Source organism: Cervus canadensis, chromosome 8 (genome assembly GCF_019320065.1).
Source record: "Cervus canadensis isolate Bull #8, Minnesota chromosome 8, ASM1932006v1, whole genome shotgun sequence".
Taxonomy (NCBI): domain Eukaryota; kingdom Metazoa; phylum Chordata; class Mammalia; order Artiodactyla; family Cervidae; genus Cervus; species Cervus canadensis.
The window spans coordinates 34271892-34294214 of NC_057393.1; the positions used below are offsets into that span (position 1 = coordinate 34271892).

Consider the following 22323-nt stretch of genomic DNA (forward strand, 5'->3'; position numbering starts at 1 on the left):
AAAATGGTATGTTAGAAAAAGATCAAACAAAAATAAGGCCATATTGAGGGAACTAAGAAACAGAAATTATAAAATACATTAGAGCAAAAAATTATAGGGCAGAAATAAATTCTTCAATGTGAATAATTAATCGATTGAAACTCATGGTTTAAGACAGACATTGAAGGAATAAGATTTTAAACTGTGTATCTAAATATTCCACTACATATTCATAATATATCTATACAAGTATAGAATATAATTTAGCCATAAAAGAAGGAAATCCTGATGTCTGTGACAACAAGGATGGGCCTTGAAGTTATGCTAAGTGAAATAAATGAGACACACAAAGACAAATTACCATATGATCAAATTTATGTGTGAAATATTTTAAAAACTTGATCTTATAAATAGAGAGGATACATTGGTAGCTGTGACAATTGGGAGGAGAGATCAAAATGAATGAAGGGAATCAAAAGTGCAAATAGTCCGGTTATAAAATAAATAAGTCCTGGTGATGTAATATACAGCATGATGACTATAGTTAATGACATATTCCCTATTTGAATTGTTAAGAGAGCAAATCCTAAGATTTACAAGAAAAAAATCTGTAACTATGTATGATAATAAATGTTAATTATATACATTGTAGTCATCATTTTTAATATATGCATATATTGAATCATTATGTCACACTATATAACTAATATGTTATATGTCAACTATTTTCAAGAAAAAACCTTGTATGTGGTACAAGATGTTGTACATTTGAGATGCCAAAACACAAATACATTGAATGAGAAAGAGGGAAGGAGATTTTGCAAATTATGAGTAGCCAAATAAAGCAAGACTGGCTATAATAATGTTAGAAAAAATTTTTATCAAAAATAGTTTAAAGGGACCAAATAAGAATGGGGTGTTTTATACTGGACTAAGAAAGGTGAATTCATCCAGTCATGTAATTATAAACACATTTTCATCAAGCAACAGAGCCCCCAAAATATATGAAGCAAACATTTATAGAACTGAAAGGATAAATGGAGAATTCTACCATAACAGTGGGAGATTTCAAAACTCAGCTTTCAATAATGTATAGTACACCTAGGCAAAAGATCAATGAGTAAATATATAAGACTTGAACAACCCTAGAGTTAATTATTCTAACAGACATAAAAGAATACTCCACTCAAGAACAGAAGAATGCACAACCTTCTCCAGTGTATATATAATTTTTTCCACAGTAAACTATATGTGAGGTCATAAACAATTCTTGACAAATTGAAAAAGATAAAAATGATACAAACTATCTTCTCTGACCACAATACAATGAGGATGGAAATAAAAAAACAGAATGAAAATTTACAGATGCATAAACATAGAAAAATAAATCTGATAGCTCTACATGTAAAGACCCTGGAAGTTTCAACTCCATTCTTAATAACAAGTGAAAAGTTGAACTAAAGTCAACAATTCTTTTAAGACTCCTAAGAGAATTGAACACAAAGGGAAAACCACTGCCCCCTAAATTAGAGAGGTTGAAAGGGGGATATAGGGAGTCAGACTTACCAAAGAAGAGCTCATGAATGGAAATCACAATGAAATTCAGTGCTAGGGTAGGAAAACTGAATCATATTTGAGAAATTGCTAAAAGCTCAGTGTGGAAAACACTGAGAGAGGGATGACTCCACAGGATGACTGAGTCATCCAGGAGCTACCATAATTTTTGAAATTTATTCTAGGAGCTTGAGCAAATTCTGACAGTATAACTGGAGAAATATCCACTCATGTTTAAAGCAGAGGAAGGGCAAAAGGAAAAAATAATTAAATGAAGTATAGTTGATTTTTAAAACTGTGCTAGTTTTAGGTATACAGCAGAAGATATACACTTTTTTGAATTCTTTTCCATTATAGGTTATTACAAGATATTGAATATAGTCCCTTGTGTTTTACAGTAATTATCTATTTTATATATAGTAGTTGAGTATCTATTAATCCCATACTCCCATTTCATCACCCCCTTCCCTTTATTACCTAACCATAACTTTGTTTACTATGCCTGAGTCTGTTTCTGTTTTATAAATGTTAACTTATATATATTCCACATATAAGTGATATCATATGATACTTGTCTTTCTCTGTCTTCCTTCACTTAGTATGATCTCTAGGCCCATCCATATTGCTCAAATGGCATTATTTAATTCATTTTTAATGGCTGAGAAATATTCCATTGAATATATATATCACATCCTCTTTATCCATTCATCTGTTGATGAATACTTAGGTTGCTTTCATGTCTTGGCTACTGTAAATAGTGCTATTATGAACACTGGGGTGCATAACTTTTCAAATTATAGTGGGGAGAACACTATAGGAGTGGGATCGCTGATCATATGAGAACTCTATTAATAGTTTTTAGAGAAACCTTCATACTGTTCCCCATAATGGCAGCACCAATTTACATTCACACCAATAGTGTAGGAGGGTTCCCTTTACTCCACATCCTCTCTACCATTTACTGCATGCATGCCTCGTCACTCATTCGTGTCCAACTCTTTGTGATCCCATGGACTACAGCCTGACAGACTCCTCTGTCCATGGAATTATCCCAGCATGAATACTGGAGTGGGTTGCCACTTCCTCCTCAAGGGAATCTTCTTGACCTGGTATCAAACCCTACATCTCCTGTGGCTTCTGCATTGGCAGGCAGATTCTTTACCACTGAGCCATATTTGTAGACTTTCTGATGACAGCCACTCTGACTAGTGTGAAGTGGCACCTCATTGTAGTTTTTATTTGTATTTCTCTGATCATTTGCACTTCCCTCATGGCTCAGATGATAAAGAATCCACCTGCAATGAGAGAGACCCGGGTTCAATCCCTGGGTTGGGAAGAGCCCCTGGAGGATGGCATGGCAACCCACTCCAGTATTCTTGCCTGGAAAATTCCATGGATAGAGAAGCCTAGTGGACTGCCAACTCCAGTCCATGGAGTTGAAAGAGTCTGACACAATTGAGTGACTGACCATGCATACATGCACATGTGTAAGGATATAATACCAAAAATATCAATTCTTACTTTATTTTTATAATACCAAAATATCAAAGCTCAACAACAAAGACAAGGAACCTAATTTTTAAAGGGGCAAAGGACTTGAATAACAATATTTCTCCAAAGAAGAAATAAAAATGGGTAATGACACATGAAATATATTCTAGATCATTGTTCATTAAGGAAATGCAAACTAAAGCCACAAAGAGAGATCACTTCACGTTAACCAGACCAGCTTTAATAACTACAAGAAACTAGAAAATAAATCATGGTAATTATGTGGGAAAATAGGAATGCTTTACATTGCTGGTAGGAATATAAATGCTTCAGTCACCATGGGAAAGTCTGGCTATTTCTCAAAATGTCAGACTTAAAATTACCATAGGCCTCATAGATTTTACTCCTAGGAATATACTCAATATAAATGAAAATATGTCCATGAAGAAATTTGTACACAAATATTTGCGGCAACAATGTTCATTAAGACCCAAAGGGAAACACCACCAATGTCCACAAATACATGAATGTATAAAAAGTCATGGTACGAGGGGAGGAGCCAAGATGGCGGAGGAGTAGGACCGGGAGACCACTTTCTCTCCTACAAATTCATCAAAAGAATAACCGAATGCAGAGCAAACTTCACAAAACAACTTCTGATCGCTAGCTGAGGTCATCAGGCGCCCAGAAAAGCAGACCATTGTCTTCGAAAGGAGGTAGGACAAAATATAAAAGATAAAAAGTGAGACAAAAGAGCTAAGGACGGAGACCCGTCCCGGGAAGGGAGTCTTAGGCGGCCTTGCTTGGGCTAGGGTCCGGGCCTGAGTGCCCTGAGGACAATCGGGGGGAGCTTCTGTGAGGTGCCAACTTGAACTGTGGGAGACCAAAGGAGAGAGAGAAAATTGACCGGCCGGAACACACTGCCGGCCGTTCGCAGAACAAAGGGACGGGGAAAGTCCCGAGAAGAGCTCGCAGGCTGCGGACCGGCCCAGCCCTGCCGGAGGCAGGAAGCAGGGGGGAGGGGAAGGTCGCGGCGAGACACAGGGCGCAGGCACGCGACCGGCGCGGGGCGGGGACTGGGGCTGGGGACGCGGAGGGCGGAAGGCGCGCGCACCCGCCTGGCGCCAGCAGAAACTGAGACTGGGCCCGCGGAAGGGAGTGGGTGCGCCACACCTGGGGATAGCGCGCCCACCAAGCCCCTGGCTGCCTGGACCGCTCTGACGGGGAAGGCACAGAGAGCAGGCGCAGCTTTTCCTTCCGCGCTTTTGTGTAACACCCGAGGGCTGGAACCTCGCGCAGCGCGGGGCGCGCTCCATATAGAACAGCCGGGAGCCTGAGCAGCGCAGACGGAGAAAGCAGCGTCAGCCCCTTCCGGCAGCGCCAGCCCGCCCCCGCAGGGCCAGCCCCTCCCCGCAGCGTCAGCCCCGCCCCCGCAGGGCCAGCCCCTCCCCGCAGCGTCAGCCCCGCCCCGCAGCGCCAGCCCCGCCCCGCAGCGTCAGCCCCTCCCAGCAGCGCAACGGAACTAGCTACCTGAATAAGTCCGCCTCCGGCCGCCTGTGTCAGGGCGGAAATGAGCCTCTGAAGAGACCGGCAAACAGAAGCCAAATAAACAAAGGGAACCGCTTCAGAAGGGACTGGTGCAACAGATTAAAATCCCTGAAGAAAACACCGACTTCACCGGAAGGGCCCTGTAGATATCCAGAAGTACAAGCTGGAACGAGGAGCTATCTGAAACTGAGCCGAACCCACACTGACCGCAACAGCTCCAGAGAAATTCCTAGACATATTTTTACTTTTTTTTTTATTTTTCTATTTTTTCTAAGTAAGGAAAAAAAAAAAAAATTTTTTTTTCTTTTCTTTTTATATTTTTCTTTTTTATTTTTTCTCTTTTATTTTCCTTTAAAATTCCCTATTACTCCCCCATTACTCCTTAACTTTCATTTTCATAGATTTTTACGATTTTTTTAATTAGGGGAAAAAAAAAATTTTTTTTCTTTCTTTTCTTTTTTCTTTTTCTTTTCTTTTTTCTTCTTTTTTTTCTTTCCTTTTTCTCTTCTATTTTCTTTTTCTCTTCTTTTTAAAGTCCTCTAGTACTCCTCTACTACTCTTCATTTTCATCTTCACTACACTATAACCTTACAAAAAAAAAAAAAGAGAAGCCCTATCTTTAAACCGAAGATTATTCCCTCCCAATCTTGACTCTCCGTTTTCTACCTCAGAACACCTCTATTTCCTCTTTTCCCCTTCTCTTCCCCATCCAATTCTGTGAATCCTTGTAGGTGTCTGAGATACGAGAACACTCTGGGAACAGACAGCTGCGTAGATCTGTCTCTCTCCTCTTGAGTCCCCCTTTTTCTCCTCCTACTCATCTCTATCTCCCTCCTCCCTTTTCTCCTGTTCATGTAACTCTGTGAACCTCAATGGGTGTCCCTAACGGGGGAGAATCTTTTCGCCATTAACCTAGAAGTTTAATTATCAGAGCTGTATAGTTGGAGAAGTCCTGAGACTACAGGAAGAATAAAACTGAAATCCAGAGGCAGGAAACTTAAGCCCAAAACCTGAGAACACCAGAAAACTCCTGACTACATGGAACTTTAAGTGATAAGTGACCGTCCAAAAGCCTCCATACCTACACTGAAACCAACCACCACCCAAGAGCCAATAAGTTTTAGAGCAAGACATACCACGCAAATTCTCCAGCAACACAGGAACATAGCCCTGAATGTCAACATACAGGCTACCCAAGGTCACACCTAACACATAGACCCAACTCAAAACTCATTACTGGGCACTCCATTGCTCTCCAAAGAGAAGAAATCAAGTTCCACGCACCAGTACACTGACGCAAGCTTCCCTAACCAGGAAACCTTGACAAGCCAAACGTCCAACCCCACCCACTGGGTAAATCCTCCACAATAAAAAGGAACCACAGACCTTCAGAATACAGAAAGTCCACTCCAGACACAGCAATCTAAACAAGATGAAAAGGCAAAGAACTACCCAACAGGTAAAGGAACAAGAAAAATGCCCACCAAGTCAAACAAAAGAGGAGGAGATAGGGAATCTACCTGAAAAAGAATTTAGAATAATGATAATAAAAATGATCCAAAATCTTGAAAACAAAATGGAGTTACAGATAAATAGCCTGGAGACAAAGATTGAAAAGATACAAGAAATGTTTAATAAAGACCTAGAAGAAATAAAAAAGAGTCAATTAAAAATGAATAATGCAATGAATGAGATCAAAAACACTTTGGAGGGAACCAAGAGTAGACTAACGGAAGCAGAAGACAGGATAAGTGAGATAGAAGATAAAATGGTTGAAATAAATGAAGCAGAGAGGAAAAAAGAAAAAAGGACAGAAGAAATGAGGACAACCTCAGGACCTCTGGGACATGTGAAAGCTCCCAAATTCGAATCATTAGGAGTTCAGAAGAAGAGACAAATAAAGGCCATGAGAAAATTACTCGGAGGAGATAATAGCTGAAAACTTCCCTAAAATGGGGAAGGAAATAGCCAGCCAAGTCCAAGAAAACCAGAGAGTTCCAAACAGGATAAACCCAAGGCGAAACACCCCAAGACACATATTAATCAAACTAACAAAGATCAAACACAAAGAACAAATATTAAAAGCAGCAAGGGAAAAACAACAAATAACACACAAAGGGATTCCCATAAGGATAACAGCTGACCTATCAATAGAAACCCTCCAGGCCAGAAGGGAATGGCAGGACGTCCTGAAAGTACTGAAAGAGAATAACCTACAACCTAGATTACTGTATCCAGCAAGGATCTCATTCAGATATGAAGGAGAACTCAAAAGCTTTACAGATAAGCAAAAGCTGAGAGAATTCAGCACTACCAAACCAGCTCTTCAACAAATGCTAAAGAATCTTCTCTAGACAGGAATGCAGAAAAGGTGTATAAACGCTGAACCCAAAACAACCAAAGAAATTGGCAAGGGAACCACACCTTATCACATAATTACCTTAATGTAAAGGGTTGAATGCCCCAACCCAAAAGCAAAGATTGGCTGAATGGATTACAAAAAACAAGACCCCATATATGCTGTCTACAAGAGGACCACCTCAAAACAAGAGACACATCCAGACTGAAAGTGAAGGGCTGGAAAAAATATTTCATGCAAACGGAGACCAAAAGAAAGCAGGAGTCGCAATACTCATATCAGATAAAATAGACTTTCAAATAAAAGCTGTGAAAAGAGACAAAGAAGGACACTACATAATGATCAAAGGATCAATCAAAGAAGAAGATATAACAATTATAAATATATATGCACCCAACATAGGAGCACCGCAATATGTACGGCAAATACTAACAAGTATGAAAGAGGAAATTAATAGTAACACAATAATAGTGGGAGACTTTAATACCCCACTCACAACTATGGATAGATCAACTACACAGAAAATTAACAAGGAAACACAAACTTTAAATGACACAATGGACCAGCTAGACCTAATTGATATCTATAGGACATTTCACCCCAAAACAATCAACTTCACCTTTTTCTCAAGTGCACACGGAACCTTCTCCAGAATAGATCACATCCTGGGCCATAAATCTGGTCTTGGAAAATTCAAAAAAATTGAAATCATTCCAGTCATCTTTTCTGACCACAGTGCAGTAAGATTAGATCTCAATTACAGGAAAAAAATTGTTAAAAATTCAAACACATGGAGGCTAAATAACACACTTCTGAATAACCAACAAATCATAGAAGAAATCAAAAAAGAAATCAAAATATGTATAGAAATGAATGAAAATGAAAACACAACAACCCAAAACCTATGGGACACTGTAAAAGCAGTGCTAAGGGGAAAGTTCATAGCATTACAGGCTTACATCAAGAAACAAGAAAAAAGCCAAATAAATAACCTAACTCTACACCTAAAGCAATTAGAGAAGGAAGAAATGAAGAACCCCAGGGTTAGCAGAAGGAAAGAAATCTTAAAAATCAGGGCAGAAATAAATGCAAAAGAAACTAAAGAGACCATAGCAAAAATCAACAAAGCTAAAAGCTGGTTTTTTGAAAAAATAAACAAAATTGACAAACCATTAGCAAGACTCATTAAGAAACAAAGAGAGAAGAACCAAATTAACAAAATTAGAAATGAAAATGGAGAGATCACAACAGACAACACTGAAATACAAAGGATCATAAGAGACTACTACCAGCAGCTCTATGCCAATAAAATGGACAACTTGGAAGAAATGGACAAATTCTTAGAAAAGTATAACTTTCCAAAACTGAACCAGGAAGAAATAGAAGATCTTAACAGACCCATCACAGGCAAGGAAATCGAAAGTGTAATCAAAAATCTTCCAGCAAACAAAAGCCCAGGACCAGATGGCTTCACAGCTGAATTCTACCAAAAATTTAGAGAAGAGCTAACACCTACCTTACTCAAACTCTTCCAGAAAATTGCAGAAGAAGGTAAACTTCCAAACTCATTCTATGAGGCCACCATCACCCTAATTCCAAAACCAGACAAAGATGGCCACAAAAAAGAAAACTACAGGCCAATTATCACTGTCGAACATAGATGCAAAAATTCCTTAACAAAATCAGCAAACAGAATCCAACAACATAATAAAAAAATCATACACCACGACCAAGTGGGCTTTATCCCAGGAATGCAAGGATTCTTCAATATCCGCAAATCAATCAACGTAATACACCACATTAACAAATTGAAAGATAAAAACCATATGATTATCTCAATAGATGCAGAGAAAGCCTTTGACAAAATTCAACACTCATTTATGATTAAAAAAAACCAAAAAGCAGGAATAGAAGGAACATACCTCAACATTATAAAAGCCATATATGACAAACCCACAGCAAGCATCACCCTAAATGGTGAAAAATTGAAAGCATTCCCCCTGAAATCAGGAACAAGACAAGGGTGCCCACTGTCACCACTACTGTTCAACATAGTGTTGGAAGTTTTGGGCACAGCAATCAGAGCAGAAAAAGAAGTAAAAGGAATCCAGATAGGAAAAGAAGAAGTGAAACTCTCGCTGTTTGCAGATGACATGATCCTCTACATAGAAAACCCTAAAGACTCTACCAGAAAATTACTAGAGCTAATCAATGAATATAGTAAAGTTGCAGGATATAAAATTAACACACAGAATCCCTTGCATTCCTATACACTAACAATGAAAAAACAGAGGAAAGAGAAATTAAGGAACAATACCTTCACCAATTGCACAAAAAGAATAAAATACTTAGGAGTATATCTACCTAAGAACAAAAGACCTATACATTAGAAAAACTAAAACACTTGATTAAAGAAATCAAAGAGGACAAAAACAGATGGAGAACATACCGTGTTCATGGATTGGAGGAATCAAATATTGTCAAAGGCTATTCTACCAAAGCAAATCTTATAGATTCAATGCAATCCCTATCAAGCTACCAACGGTATTTTTCACAGAACTGACAAAGAATTTCCACAATTTGTATGGGAAATACAAAAAACCTCGAATAGCCAAAGTAATCTTTGAGAAAGAAGAAGAACGGAGGAATCAATCCTGCCTGACTTCAAGACTCACTACAAGCCCACAGGTCATCAAGACAGTATCGGTACTGGCACAAAAACAGAAATATAGATCAAATGGAAACAAAATTAGAAAGCCCAGAGATTAAATCCACGACCTATGGACACCTTATCTTTTGACAAAGGAGGCAAGGATATACAATGGAAAAAAGACAACCTCTTTAACAAGTGGTGCTGGGAAAACTGGTCAACCACTTGTAAAAGAATGAAACTAGAACACTTTCTAACACCATACACAAAAATAAACTCAAAATGGATTAAAGATCTAAATGTAAGACCAGAACTATAAAACTCCTAGAGGAGAACATAGGCAAAACACTCTCCGACATAAATCACAGCAAGATCCTCTATGACCCACCTCCCAGAATATTGGAAATAAAAGCAAAAATAAACAAATGGGACCTAATGAAACTTAAAAGCTTTTGCACAACAAAGGAAACTATAAGCAAGGTGAAAAGACAGCCCTCAGAGTGGGAGAAAATAATAGCAAATGAAGAAACAGACAAAGGATTAATCTCAAAAATATACAAGCAACTCCTGAAGTTCAATTCCAGAAAAATAAATGACCCAATCAAAAAATGGGCCAAAGAACTAAACAGACATTTCTCCCAAGAAGACATACAGATGGCTAACAAACACATGAAAAGATGCTCAACATCACTCATTATCAGAGAAATGCAAATCAAAACCACAATGAGGTACCATTACACGCCAGTCAGGATGGCTGCTATCCAAAAGACTACAAGCAATAAATGCTGGAGAGGGTGTGGAGAAAAGGGAACCCTCTTACACTGTTGGTAGGAATGCAAACTAGTACAGCCACTATGGAAAACAGTGTGGAGATTCCTTAAAAAACTGGAAATAGAACTGCCATATGACCCAGCAATCCCACTTTTGGGCATACACACTGAGGAAACCAGATCTGAAAGAGACACGTGCACCCCAATGTTCATTGCAGCACTGTTTATAATAGCCAGGACATGGAAGCAACCTAGATGCCCATCAGCAGATGAATGGATAAGGAAGCTGTGGTACATATACACCATGGAATATTACTCAGCTGTCAAAAAGAATTCATTTGAATCAGTCCTAATGAGATGGATGAAACTGGAGCCCATTATACAGAGTGAAATAAGCCAGAAAGATAAAGAACATTACAGCATACTAACACATATATATGGAATTTAGAAAGATGGTAACGATAACCCTATATGCAAAACAGAAAAAGAGACACAGAAATACAGAACAGACTTTTGAACTCTGTGGGAGGATGTGAGGGTGGGATATTTCAAAAGAACAGCATGTATACTATCTATGGTGAAACAGATCACCAGCCCAGGTGGGATGCATGAGACAAGTGCTCCGGCCTGGTGCACTGGGAAGACCCAGAGGAATCGGGTGGAGAGGGAGGTGGGAGGGGGGATCGGGATGGGGAATAGTGTAATCTATGGCGATCATATCAATGTATTGACAAAAACCCACTGAAATGTTTGTGAAGTAATTAGCTCCAACTAATATAAAAAAATTAAAAAAAAAAAAAAAAAAAAAAAAAGTCATGGTACGTATATTAAAATGGAATATCATGCAGCCATACAAGAGAGGAACAAATACTGATATACATGATAACTTAGACAAGAATCCAAAACATTATACTAGATGAAGCCCAAAACAAAAGGGGCAATGCTATAAGTTCTTTTATATGCTATATTCATGCACGCATGCTAAGTCGCTTCAGTCGTGTCAGACTCTTTGTGACTCCATGGACTGTAGCCTGCTAAGCTCCACTATCCATGGGATTCTCCAGGCAAGAATACTGGAGTGGGTTGCCATGCCCTCCTCCAAGGGATATTTCCAACCCAGGGATTGAACTCACATCTCTTATGTCTCCTGCACTGTCAGGAGGGTTCTTTACCCCTAGCACCACCTGAGTAGTCCCATACTATATTCATAACAAGCAAATCCATAGACATAAAGCAGAAAACAGGTTAACACATGATGGGGTGGAAGGAATGGAAAGTGATCATTTAATGGATATGGTATGTTTCTGGAGAGCAATAGGAAAGTTTTGAAATAAGAGAACTAGTGATCACACAACACTGTGAATGCAAGTACATACAACTAAATCATATACTTTAAAACAGTGAATTGCATGTTATATGAATTTTACCTATATTTTAAAATGATGTTACTCCATAAATCGATCAATAGATTTCCTGCAATCCTTATAAAAATCATTAATTTCTTTGCATAAATTGACTAGTTTATCCTATAATTAACCTGAAAATTCAAAGCATTCAGAATAGCCAAAACACTTTTAAAAATTAACAACAAAATTAGAGGACTCACAGTTCTCAACTTGAAAACTAAACACAAAACTAATAATTAAGATGACCAGATGATATGCTACTAGTATAAGGACTGACATTTAGATTAATGGAATAGATGTCAGATTACACAAATAATCTAGGGCTTCCCTTGTAGTTCAGTCAGTAAAGAATCTGCCTGCAGTGCAGGAGACCCGGGTTCAATCCCTAGTTGGGAAGATCCCCTGGAGAAGGAAATGGCAACCCACTCCAACATCCTTGCCTAGAAAATCTCATGGACAGAGGAGCCTGGTGGGTTGCAGTCCACAGGGTTGCAAAGAGTTGGGCACGACTGAGTGACTAACACTTACTTACTTACACAAATAAAGGGTCAAATTTTGAGTGCACTGATTTTTGACAAAGGGGCCAAGAGGGAAAAGGGGTGTCTTTTCAACACATGGTATAGAATTCATGCCCACAGACATATAATTCCAGCTCCATATCATTTCATTCCATTCCATTTAATTCCATTCCATTCCATTTCATTTCATTTCATTCATAACAATTCATTTTTACTTCACACTCAAAGTGCTCTCTTTCTTCCATCCACCTACTCTTCCTCATCACAGGCCTATGTATACTATATATAATATATACAGTATTCACCACCTAAAATTCCTTCCCCTGTCCTTCACTGCAAATATATTAAGATTTATTTCCAAACACTTGGTATGCAGGAAGCCCAGCTAGATTAAGCCATTCTTTTCCATTCCCCAATACAGTGTGTGCAATGATCATGTTCAACTTCATATTATTCCATGATATTTTGCATTTTCTAACTTGTTTCTAATTGTTTCCATTTCATCTGAGGTGTCATTCTGTACTTCTCTGTAGGAAGATTACTAGTAGGTAAAGAGTAGAATCAACATATTCAACTAATTTAACAATTAAACATTATATCTTCCATAATGCATACCATATATTTGGACATACATCATGTACTTAAAATGTTTGTCAACATTGCTGGCCAAACCACTGAAACATCACTGGTAAATTCAACAGCCCTAAAAATGCACAATCAAATAATTGAGCTGTCATTAACATTTTACCTGTTCCATCTTGATCAGGAAACAATCAATAAAGTCCTGAGGGTCGTTAATATCCAGAGATGCTTGGTGTTCCCTTGTTTTCTCCAAAACATAACTTTTCAAACAAGCAAAATTTTCAAAGAATTTCTTATGTTTTCCTGGAATATAATCAAGGAGAGCAGGGAAAAAACTGCAGAGCTAGAAAAAAAAATTGTTCATTAAAAGAAAACACTTAATGAAGATTTAAATATTATATGCCAAGCCCTGGTTAGAAAATGAATTATAAATATCAAAATAATTCAGTCACTGTATAGATGGGACTTTTTAACTTCACAAATGCATAGTTTTCTATGCTAATAGATGTATTTCAGGGAGAACATTATGACCAGGGATCAAAGATGGTATTCATCTCCTATACTCATACATCATGTTTACAGTATAAAGGCATCTTTGTATCAATTCTTTCATTTTCTGCATCAATTCTCCTCACAATTATGTAATAAGAGATACCATGAAACACAATGATTCACCTTTTATAGATGATATCAGATTATGGGAGTTTAGGTAATCTGATACAGAAAACAAGCTGATCCCTGATATTTCTATTTCTGTTTAGTGGCCTCAATCATAAAATCGGTATTTTAGGACTAAAAGGGTCCTAAAGACACCATGAAACACAACTCAACATTTTATGGATAAAGTAACTGGGAACCACAGCAATTAAGTGACCTCTGTAAGGTCACACCATTGACTTTTAGGCAGAGGACAGAACATTTAGCTCAGCACAGGGTACACCAGTGATGTTGGTTTGCGGTTCCTACACTAAAACATCATCATTTTGTCATCCTCAAAGCAATTATTTTGTTAGTTAAGATACCAACTGAAGCATCAAACTCTCCTATCATATTCAGTGTCCCCTGGGAGCCCCTTGAAGGAAATACTCTCTTTCTTCCCAAATAGATATTTCTGTCAGCTAACATGCTGAAGAATCCATGAGTAGAAATTGGGGAACAAGACTTGTGGGCAATGGAAGCCTTTCCAGTAGGACCTGGAAGTACTTCTACTGCTGTGGTCATGCTTTGGGGAAGTTACCAAAGTAGTTTACAGAAATTGGTCTTTGGATCTTGGTGGAAAAACCACTGAACAAGGTAAATGGGACTGAGCTGCAGTTCTATATTCTGGGCACGTATTTTCCTGTCTATCATTAAGGGCTCTGCAGTCATCCCCAGATGAGTACACCATGATGCTAAGCTCTGGGCAGGACTGTGTTGTTCACACATTCACCTCACAGCTTGGTGCCCAGAGAGATCTGGATCTCATGGGGGAAAGAGCCAAAATGAATCCTTGAGAAGAAAGGACTTTGGCCTCACCTGCAGCCATGGAGAGCCCAGAATCCTGATGTTTTCATTCAGTCTTTCCATTAGATCTAGAAAAATCTGATCTTTATAATCAAAATGATTCCGGAAAATAATGGAGCAGATCACATTGCAGGGGGCACAGCCCAGGATGAAAGTGGGATCGCAGGGCGACCCTAAAGAATAACAAACAATTTGAAAACACCATTAAAACATAGGCAAGAGACACTTGGTGTTTGAGATAACAGGTAAAGGTAATTTTAGAAACTCTAAAGTGATATCTCATCAACAAATTCCTTTAAAAATAAATATTCAGCATGCATAAAATCAACACATCACTTTACCTTAACCTGAGTAGGATATTTCAGCACAGCTAGTTAAATAACAGGCTTTTACAAATATTCAATTCACTCCTCCCACCTTTACTTGTACCCTCTTCACTCAAGGTGCCTGTAAATTTGAAGGGAAAATGACAAGAACATCTAAAGAGGCCATTTTGTATGATTTGATAACGAAAGTTATCAATGTTCAATATCATCTGTCTGCAAATTAAACACTGACAGAAAGAAAGAAAATTGTTAGGGAACTCAAAATGAATAGTTGAAAAACTCATGTGCAGAATCAGGGAGGAAAAGCTAAAGTGAGAGAGAGAGACTGTAGTTGAAGTCATGCATTTGAAAGAATAAATGTAATAAAACACAAAGTATCCATGCTATATGAGAAGAAAAACTAAGATACAAGTGAACAATTAACCAATTATTATAAATTGGATTTTTGTCTAATTATATTTTGCCTAATTTATATTAATAAAATGTAACATTTTAATTTCAAACATAAATCCCTAGATAAGTGAAACAAAAAAAGTAACTTGATGAGTGGAATTCCCTTAATTTTGTTTCCATGTTTAAAATTTCTTCTTTTTTAAGAATTAATGTCCCTCATTTACCATGGCCATTAAAATTAATATATTTAGAATTAATACTAGAGAGGATTTGGAGAAAAGGAAACACTCCTATACTGTTGGTGGGAATATAAATTGATGGAACCACTATAGAGAACAGTATGGAGGTTCCTTAAAACACTAAAAATAGAGCTACCATATGATTCAACAATCCCACTCCTGGGCGTATATTCAGAAAAGATAAAAACTCTAATTCAAAAAGATACATGCATCCCGATTTCATGTCAGCACTATTTATAATAGCCAAGACAAGGAAACTAGAGAAGGCAACAGCAACCCACTCCAATATTCGTGCCTGGAGAATCCCATAGAAAGAGGAGTTGGGTGGGCTACGGTCCGTGAGGTCACAAAAGGTCAGACACGACTGAAGTGACTTGGCACAAGACACAGAAACAACCTAAATGTCCATCGGCAGATGCCTGGATGCCGAAGGTGTGAAACACACACACACACACACGTAATGAATATTGTTGTGTTGTCTAGTCTCTAAGTCATGTCTGATTCTTTGTGACCCCGGGACTATAGTCTGCCAGGCCCCTCTGTCCATGGGATTTTCCAGGCAAGAATACTGGGGTGGGTTTCCATTTGCTTCTCAAGGAGATCTTTCTAATCCAAGAATTGAACCCACATCTCCTGCATTGGCTGGCAGATTCTTTACCACTAATGTCACCAAAAAACCCCCAATAAATATTACTCAGTCATTAAAATAAAGAAATAATGCCATTTTCAGCAATATTAAATTATTGTATTGAGTGAAGTAAGCCAGAAAAATTACTATCACATGATATTGCTTATAGTATGTGAACTGAGAACTTCTAGATGTACCTGCTGGATTTAGAAAAGGCAGAGGAACGAGAGATCAAATTGCCAACATCTGTTGTATTATAGAAAAAGCAACGGACTTCCAGAAAAACATCTAATTTTGCCTCATTGACTACACTAAAGCCTTTAACTGTGTGGACCACAACAAACTGTGGAAAATTCTTAAAGAGATGGGAATACCAGACCACCTTACCTGCCTCCCAAGAAACCTGCATGCGGGTCAAGAAGCAACAGTTAGAACCAGACATGGAACAACAGACTGGTTTCAAATTGGAAAAGGAGTATGTCAAGGTTGTACATTGTCACCCTGCTTATTTAACTTATATGCAAAATACATCATGTGAAATGCCAGGCTGGATGAAGCACAAGCTAGAATCAAGATGCCAGGAGAAATATCAGTCAGTTCAGTTCAGGTCAGTTGCTCAGTCCTGTCCTGATCCTCTGTGACCCCATGGGCTGTAGCATGCCAGGCTTCCCTGTCCATCACCAACTCCTGGAGTTTGCTCAAAGTCACCTGCATCAGGTCAGTGATGCCATCCAATCATCTCATCCTCTGTTGTCCCCTTCTCCTCCTGTCATCAATCTTTCCCAGCATCAGGTCAGTGATGCCAGCCAATCATCTCATCCTCTGTTGTCCCCTTCTCCTCCTGTTATCAATCTTTCCCAGCATCAGGGTCTTTCCAAAGAGTCAGTTCTTCACATCAGATAACTAACGTATTAGGGCTTTAGCATGAATGCTTCCAATGAATACTGAGGACTGATTTCCTTTTAGCATTGACTGGTTTGATCTTGCTATTCAAGGGACTTTCAAGAGTCTTCTCCAAGACCAGAGTTCAAAAGCATCAATTCTTCGTCACTCAGCTTTCTTTATGGTCCAACTCTCACATCTGTACATGACTACTGGAAAAACCATAGCTGTGACTATCTGAACCTTTGTTGGCAAAGTGATGTCTCTGCTTTTTAATGTGCTGTCTAGATTTGTCATATCTTTTCTTCCAAGGAGCAAGTGTCTTTTAATTTCATCGCTTCAGTCACCATCTGCAGTGACTTTGGAGCCCAAGAAAATAAAGTCTGTCACTGTTTCCACTGTTTCCCGATCTATTTGCCATGATGTGATAGGGGTGGGGGGAAATGCCATGATCTTAGGTTTTTTTTGAATGTTGAGTTTTAATCCAGCTTTTTCTTTTTTTTTTTTCCATTTATTTTTATTAGTTGGAAGCTAACTACTTTTTGGACTCTGTGGGAGAAGGCGAGGGTGGGATGATCTGAGAGAATAAGCCAGCTTTTCCATGCTTCTCTTTCACTTTCATCAAGAGACTCTTTAGTTCTTCGCTTTCTGCCATAAGGGTGGTGTCATCTGTATATCTGAAGTTTTTTATATTTCTACCAAAATGGTGACTTCTACCTATTAACTTTAGGCTGTCTAAAGTTATCCTGAGCCAACAGCTTCCTCTAAACATACCCTGTGACACAGCTCTGCCCACAAGAGGGACAAGACCCAGCTGCACCCACCAATGAGCAGGTTTCAGTCCCACCCACCAGGAAGCCTGCACAGCTCCAGGACTAATCTCAAGCACCAAGGGGCAGACAAGCTAGAAGAACTACAGTCCTGCAGCCTGTGGAAAAGAGACCACAAACACAGGAATTTAGACAAAATGAGATGGCAGAGAAATATATTCCAGACTGTGCATTTGTTGCTGCTGCTGCTGAGTCACTTCAGTCGTGTCCGACTCTGTGCGACCCCTTAGATGGCAGCCCACCAGGCTCCACCGTCCCTGGGATTCTCCAGGCAAGAACACTGGAGTGGGTTACTAAAATCCAAAAAAGATGGGGCAAAATTTACAAACTGAAAACAGAACCAAATTCTACTTGGAGAAGACAAGATAAGCAGGTGTTGCTAAGATAAAATTTAGTTAAATAAATATTTCATGACTTGGTTCTAAATAGGAAAAGGAGTACGTCAAGGCTGTATATTGTCATCCTGCTTATTTAACTTATATGCAGAGTACATCAAGAGAAATGTTGGGCTGGATAAAGCACAGGCTGCAATCAAGATTGCCAGGAGAAATATCAATAACCTCAGATATGCAGACACTGCCTTTATGGCAAAAAGTGAAGAAGACCTAAAGAGCCTCTTGATGAAAGTGAAAGACGAGAGTGAAAAAGTTGGCTTAAAGCTCAACATTCAGGAAACTAAGATCATGGCATCTGGTCCCATCACTTCATGGCAAATAGATGTGGAAACAGTGGAAACAGTGGCTGACTTTATTTTTGGGGGCTCCAAAATCACTGCAGATGGTGATTGCAGCCATGAAATTAAGACACTTACTCCATAGAAGGAAAGTTATGACCAACCTAGACAGTATATTAAAAAGCAGAGACATTGCTTTACCAACAAAAGTCAAGGCCATGGTTTTCCCAGTGGTCACGTATGGATGTGAGAGTTGGACTATAAAGAAAGCTGAGCACAGAAGAACTGATGCTTTTGAACTGTGGTGTTGCAGAAGACTCTTGAGAGTCCCTTGGACTGCAAGGAGATCCAAGCAGTCCAGCCTAAAGGAGACAGTCCTGGGTGTTCATTGAAAGGGCTGATGTTGAAGCTGAAACTCCAATACTTTGGCCACCTGATGCGAAGAGCTGACTCATTTGAAAAGACCCTGATGCTGGGAAAGATTGAGGGCAGGAGAAGAAGGGGATGACAGAGGATGAGATGGTTGGATGGCATCACCGACTCGGACATGGGTTTGGGTGGTCTCCGGGATGGACAGGGAGGCCTGGCGTGCTGCGGTTCATGGTGTCGCAAAGAGTCGGACACGACTAACAGACTGAACTCAACTGAACTGACTTGGTATATGTGTGTTTTAACAGAACTAAGATGTAGCATACATTTATTCAAAATATACAAATTAGTACAATTAGTATTGAATAACAAGAAATAATGAATGCTGATACTTTTTAAAGACTGCTGTATTTTCAAAGAAAGCATAATTGATGAGAATTGCACTAAGATATACCAAGATGATTAAAACCATAGATCGTATTACTATTGGCCAGAATTGTAGGCCTGAGCCCTGGAAGTAACTCTCAAAATTGTCTGTAAGGCTGAATATATAAATATAGTCCACCTAAGTGAACACACATGTCACTTGTTTCATGTCCCATAATGGTCATTCCCACCCTGTCCAATTAACAAGTATTCCCTGGTAAAATATTCCAGAATAGACAACCACATTATCTCTACCCTTATCTGTTCTTTAATATTTTTAGGAAATGACTCAAAACTATGTTTTGTGGTTTCTGGTTTGAAAACAAAAAGTTTAGGAGATAATTTGATTAAATGATCTTTATGCCCACACTGCATGCACAGTCATGGGAGTACACACACAATAAGCACAGATACACAAAAGCTCCTTGGCTGCCTATGCTTTATAACCCCCTCCCCCCATCTGAGGGCTGACAGCCAATACCCATATGAAAGATGCGGCCTTCCCTGAAATATTTCCAAGGATGTCACTGGAGAGAGAGCAGCCTGTTAAGGTCAGACTTAAGAGAAAATAGAATCACCCACCATTGGTTTTTCTCAACTCCTCCACAAGGCAGCGTGCTTCCTCTTGAACACGGTCCTCAATGCTCCTCTTCCCCATCCCGAAATTCCTCAGGGTCATGAGGGAGAAGCGCCGGGTCTCCTTCCATATCTTGCCATTGCTGAAAGCGATTCCTACCAGGGAGCGAAACAGAAACTAGGAAGTTCTAGGGAAGGAGGAGTGAGCTGACACATGGCAGCCTCAGAGAGGGAACACGATCTGCTGGGGGGCCACGGTGCGGGGGCGGAGAGAGGGGGGCGGCATTTTCAAATTCCTCTTTTCCATCATCCCCACTCCTACCCTTTGCCAATGCTGAACACCCACACATACATACCTACCGTATCCCTTAGTAGCTCTTTGAAGCACTGGGTAACTGCCTCTTCTAGAAAACTCCTCTCCCAGGTCAATCAGAGCTTCCTTCACTACTTCATATCCATGCAAGACCACGGTGGGCTTCATGCCAAAATACAGAGTGAACACAGGGCCGTAGACTTTTGAGAGCTGGGAATGAAGAGGCATGTAACAGCAAAAGAAGTCAATATGAGATACTATGCTGTGCCTGATGCTGAATGTATTATCATCCTGCTATTATGTTTTTGTTCTGCCAGAGAGAGCCTAATTATGTATTAAATTCAGAATTTAATGCACAAATATGGTGGTAATGTTATAGGTTCTACTTATGAATGACCTGAAATGCTGGGTAATGGCCCAAGTAGCTGGTGCACAGATTATAATTAATCCTCAGATCAGCACTTTCAGTGGACTTATTTGCCCCACTATAAATAAGGAAACTGAGGTTGCAGAATTCTGTTCCATGTCCAGCATCCCAGGGCTAATATGTAGACGATTCAAATTTGAAGATCATAGTCACCCTCTGATCCTTGAGAGCAATGTAGCAATCCTCAAGGCCCACCTTTTGGACCAACAGCCAACTCACTGCTTCAGAATCACCAGTGGAGCAGTCATTAGAATTCTGATTCTGTAGCCCTATGATGAATACTAGAAATTTATAATTTAAAAAATAAGTTCATATAACTCTAATGCCCAGCCTAGTTTGAGATCCTCTGGTATCACTAACACAGAAAGAGAGGAAGCATCATAGAGGCAGTGCCAGGACATGCAGCATCTCATGGAAGAACAACACTTTCTATGTGGCAGCATTCACAGGGTACAGATGGCAGTTTCCTGCAGAATCCAAATGAACGCTGCTGCCACCAGTGGGACCCTAACTGATGACTTGTTTCTTTCATTCCTCCGTGATCATCCTAATCCTAAATTAATTCCTTAACACCAGGCACAATGCCCTTCTTCAGAAAAGTTCTGTTTTCCTGGTCATTTGAACAAAACACACAACTTATATAGTCAATGATTTCAGGAAAGAAATCGCTAATCATATGCTGAAGCTGAAGCTCCAGTACTTTGTTTGGCTACCTGATGTGAAGAGCCAACTCACTAGAAAAGACTCTGATGCTGGGGAAGATTGAAGGCAGGAGAAGAGGACGACAGAAGACGAGATAGCTGGATGGCATCACTAACTTCAATGGACTTGAGTTTGAGCAAGCTCTGGGAGGTGGTGAAGGACAGGGAAGCCTGGCGTGTTACAGTCCATGGGGTCACAAAGAGTCAGACACAACTGAGCAACTGATCAACAATATAGTAAATTATTTCTGGAAAGAAATCACTAATCACAGAACACTTCACTTACCCTTTACTTCCAGTCCCATGTGAAATAAAGGAGGCAACACTCCCAGCTTTTAAAAGTTAATTATTTTGATTCTACCTTACAAAGGCATAAACGCTTCTCTACTCACAAAACACATTAATTTGTTCCTCTATTTATGATAATAACAGGCCTGAAAAGGCAAGAAAAATATCAAATTTACAGGGAGTAATTTGCTTCAAACTGACCTGCTTTAACAGTGTGCTCGTAAGAATATATATTATTCATTAAATTGGGCTTATTTTACTTACCTTTTACAAGACACTGGAGGAACATAAAACCTACTTACATTGGTTAAAGATTTGCTGATGTCCTTAACATATAACTGTAGGATGTTTCCAAGGATTGGGAGAGGAGTGGGGCCTGGCGGGAGCTTCCCTTTCCCAGAGCTCTGTTTCCAGAGTGAGAGGAGAAGCAGACAGCAGAGACAGAGCACCAGGGCCACAGCCAGATCCATTGATGCCATCTCTTCTTACTCAGACCACTGTGAGCCTGAAATCAAGAGCTTTTGTAACAGGCCCTGCTAATTCAACTTGGGCCTCTCTGAGGAATAAAGATACCGTTCGATCACATCCACTTTGTACTCTATTCTGAATGGACTTTGGCCATTGATAAAGATAAAATTAAAGTGTCCTTTAGTCTTGTTTTCCTTCTGTTCAATGACGACTGTAGAGACTGTCATTTAATTGCACTGGGTTGGGATCAGGTTTGCTAACAACAACAACAAAAAAGTATTTCCATTGTGCAGCCAAGAATTAGAACCACTAAAATAAATAACTTGATGCCCCAAACAGCTCAAAACTCTGGATTCTAGTCAATGACCAGTTGCAAATGTATGACTTTGAGGGAAATTGGTGTAATCTGTGCCTTTTTTTATTA

The 22323-nt window shown here is 39.3% G+C and overlaps 1 protein-coding gene across 1 annotated transcript in view; it reads right to left on the bottom strand.

Moving 5' to 3' along the window:
* LOC122446107 (cytochrome P450 2C9-like) overlaps window positions 1-21976 on the bottom strand; it is a 31121-nt gene extending 9145 nt beyond the window's left edge. The window contains exons 1-5 of the mRNA XM_043475931.1: window positions 21734-21976; window positions 20063-20225; window positions 19709-19858; window positions 14373-14533; window positions 13024-13200 (exon numbers count right to left, since the gene is read on the bottom strand). Of these exons, the coding sequence (XP_043331866.1) occupies window positions 13024-13200; window positions 14373-14533; window positions 19709-19858; window positions 20063-20225; window positions 21734-21910 (828 nt within the window). The 5' untranslated portion in view covers window positions 21911-21976. The remainder of the gene's footprint in view (window positions 1-13023; window positions 13201-14372; window positions 14534-19708; window positions 19859-20062; window positions 20226-21733) is intronic.
* Between the last annotated feature and the right edge of the window lie 347 nt (window positions 21977-22323).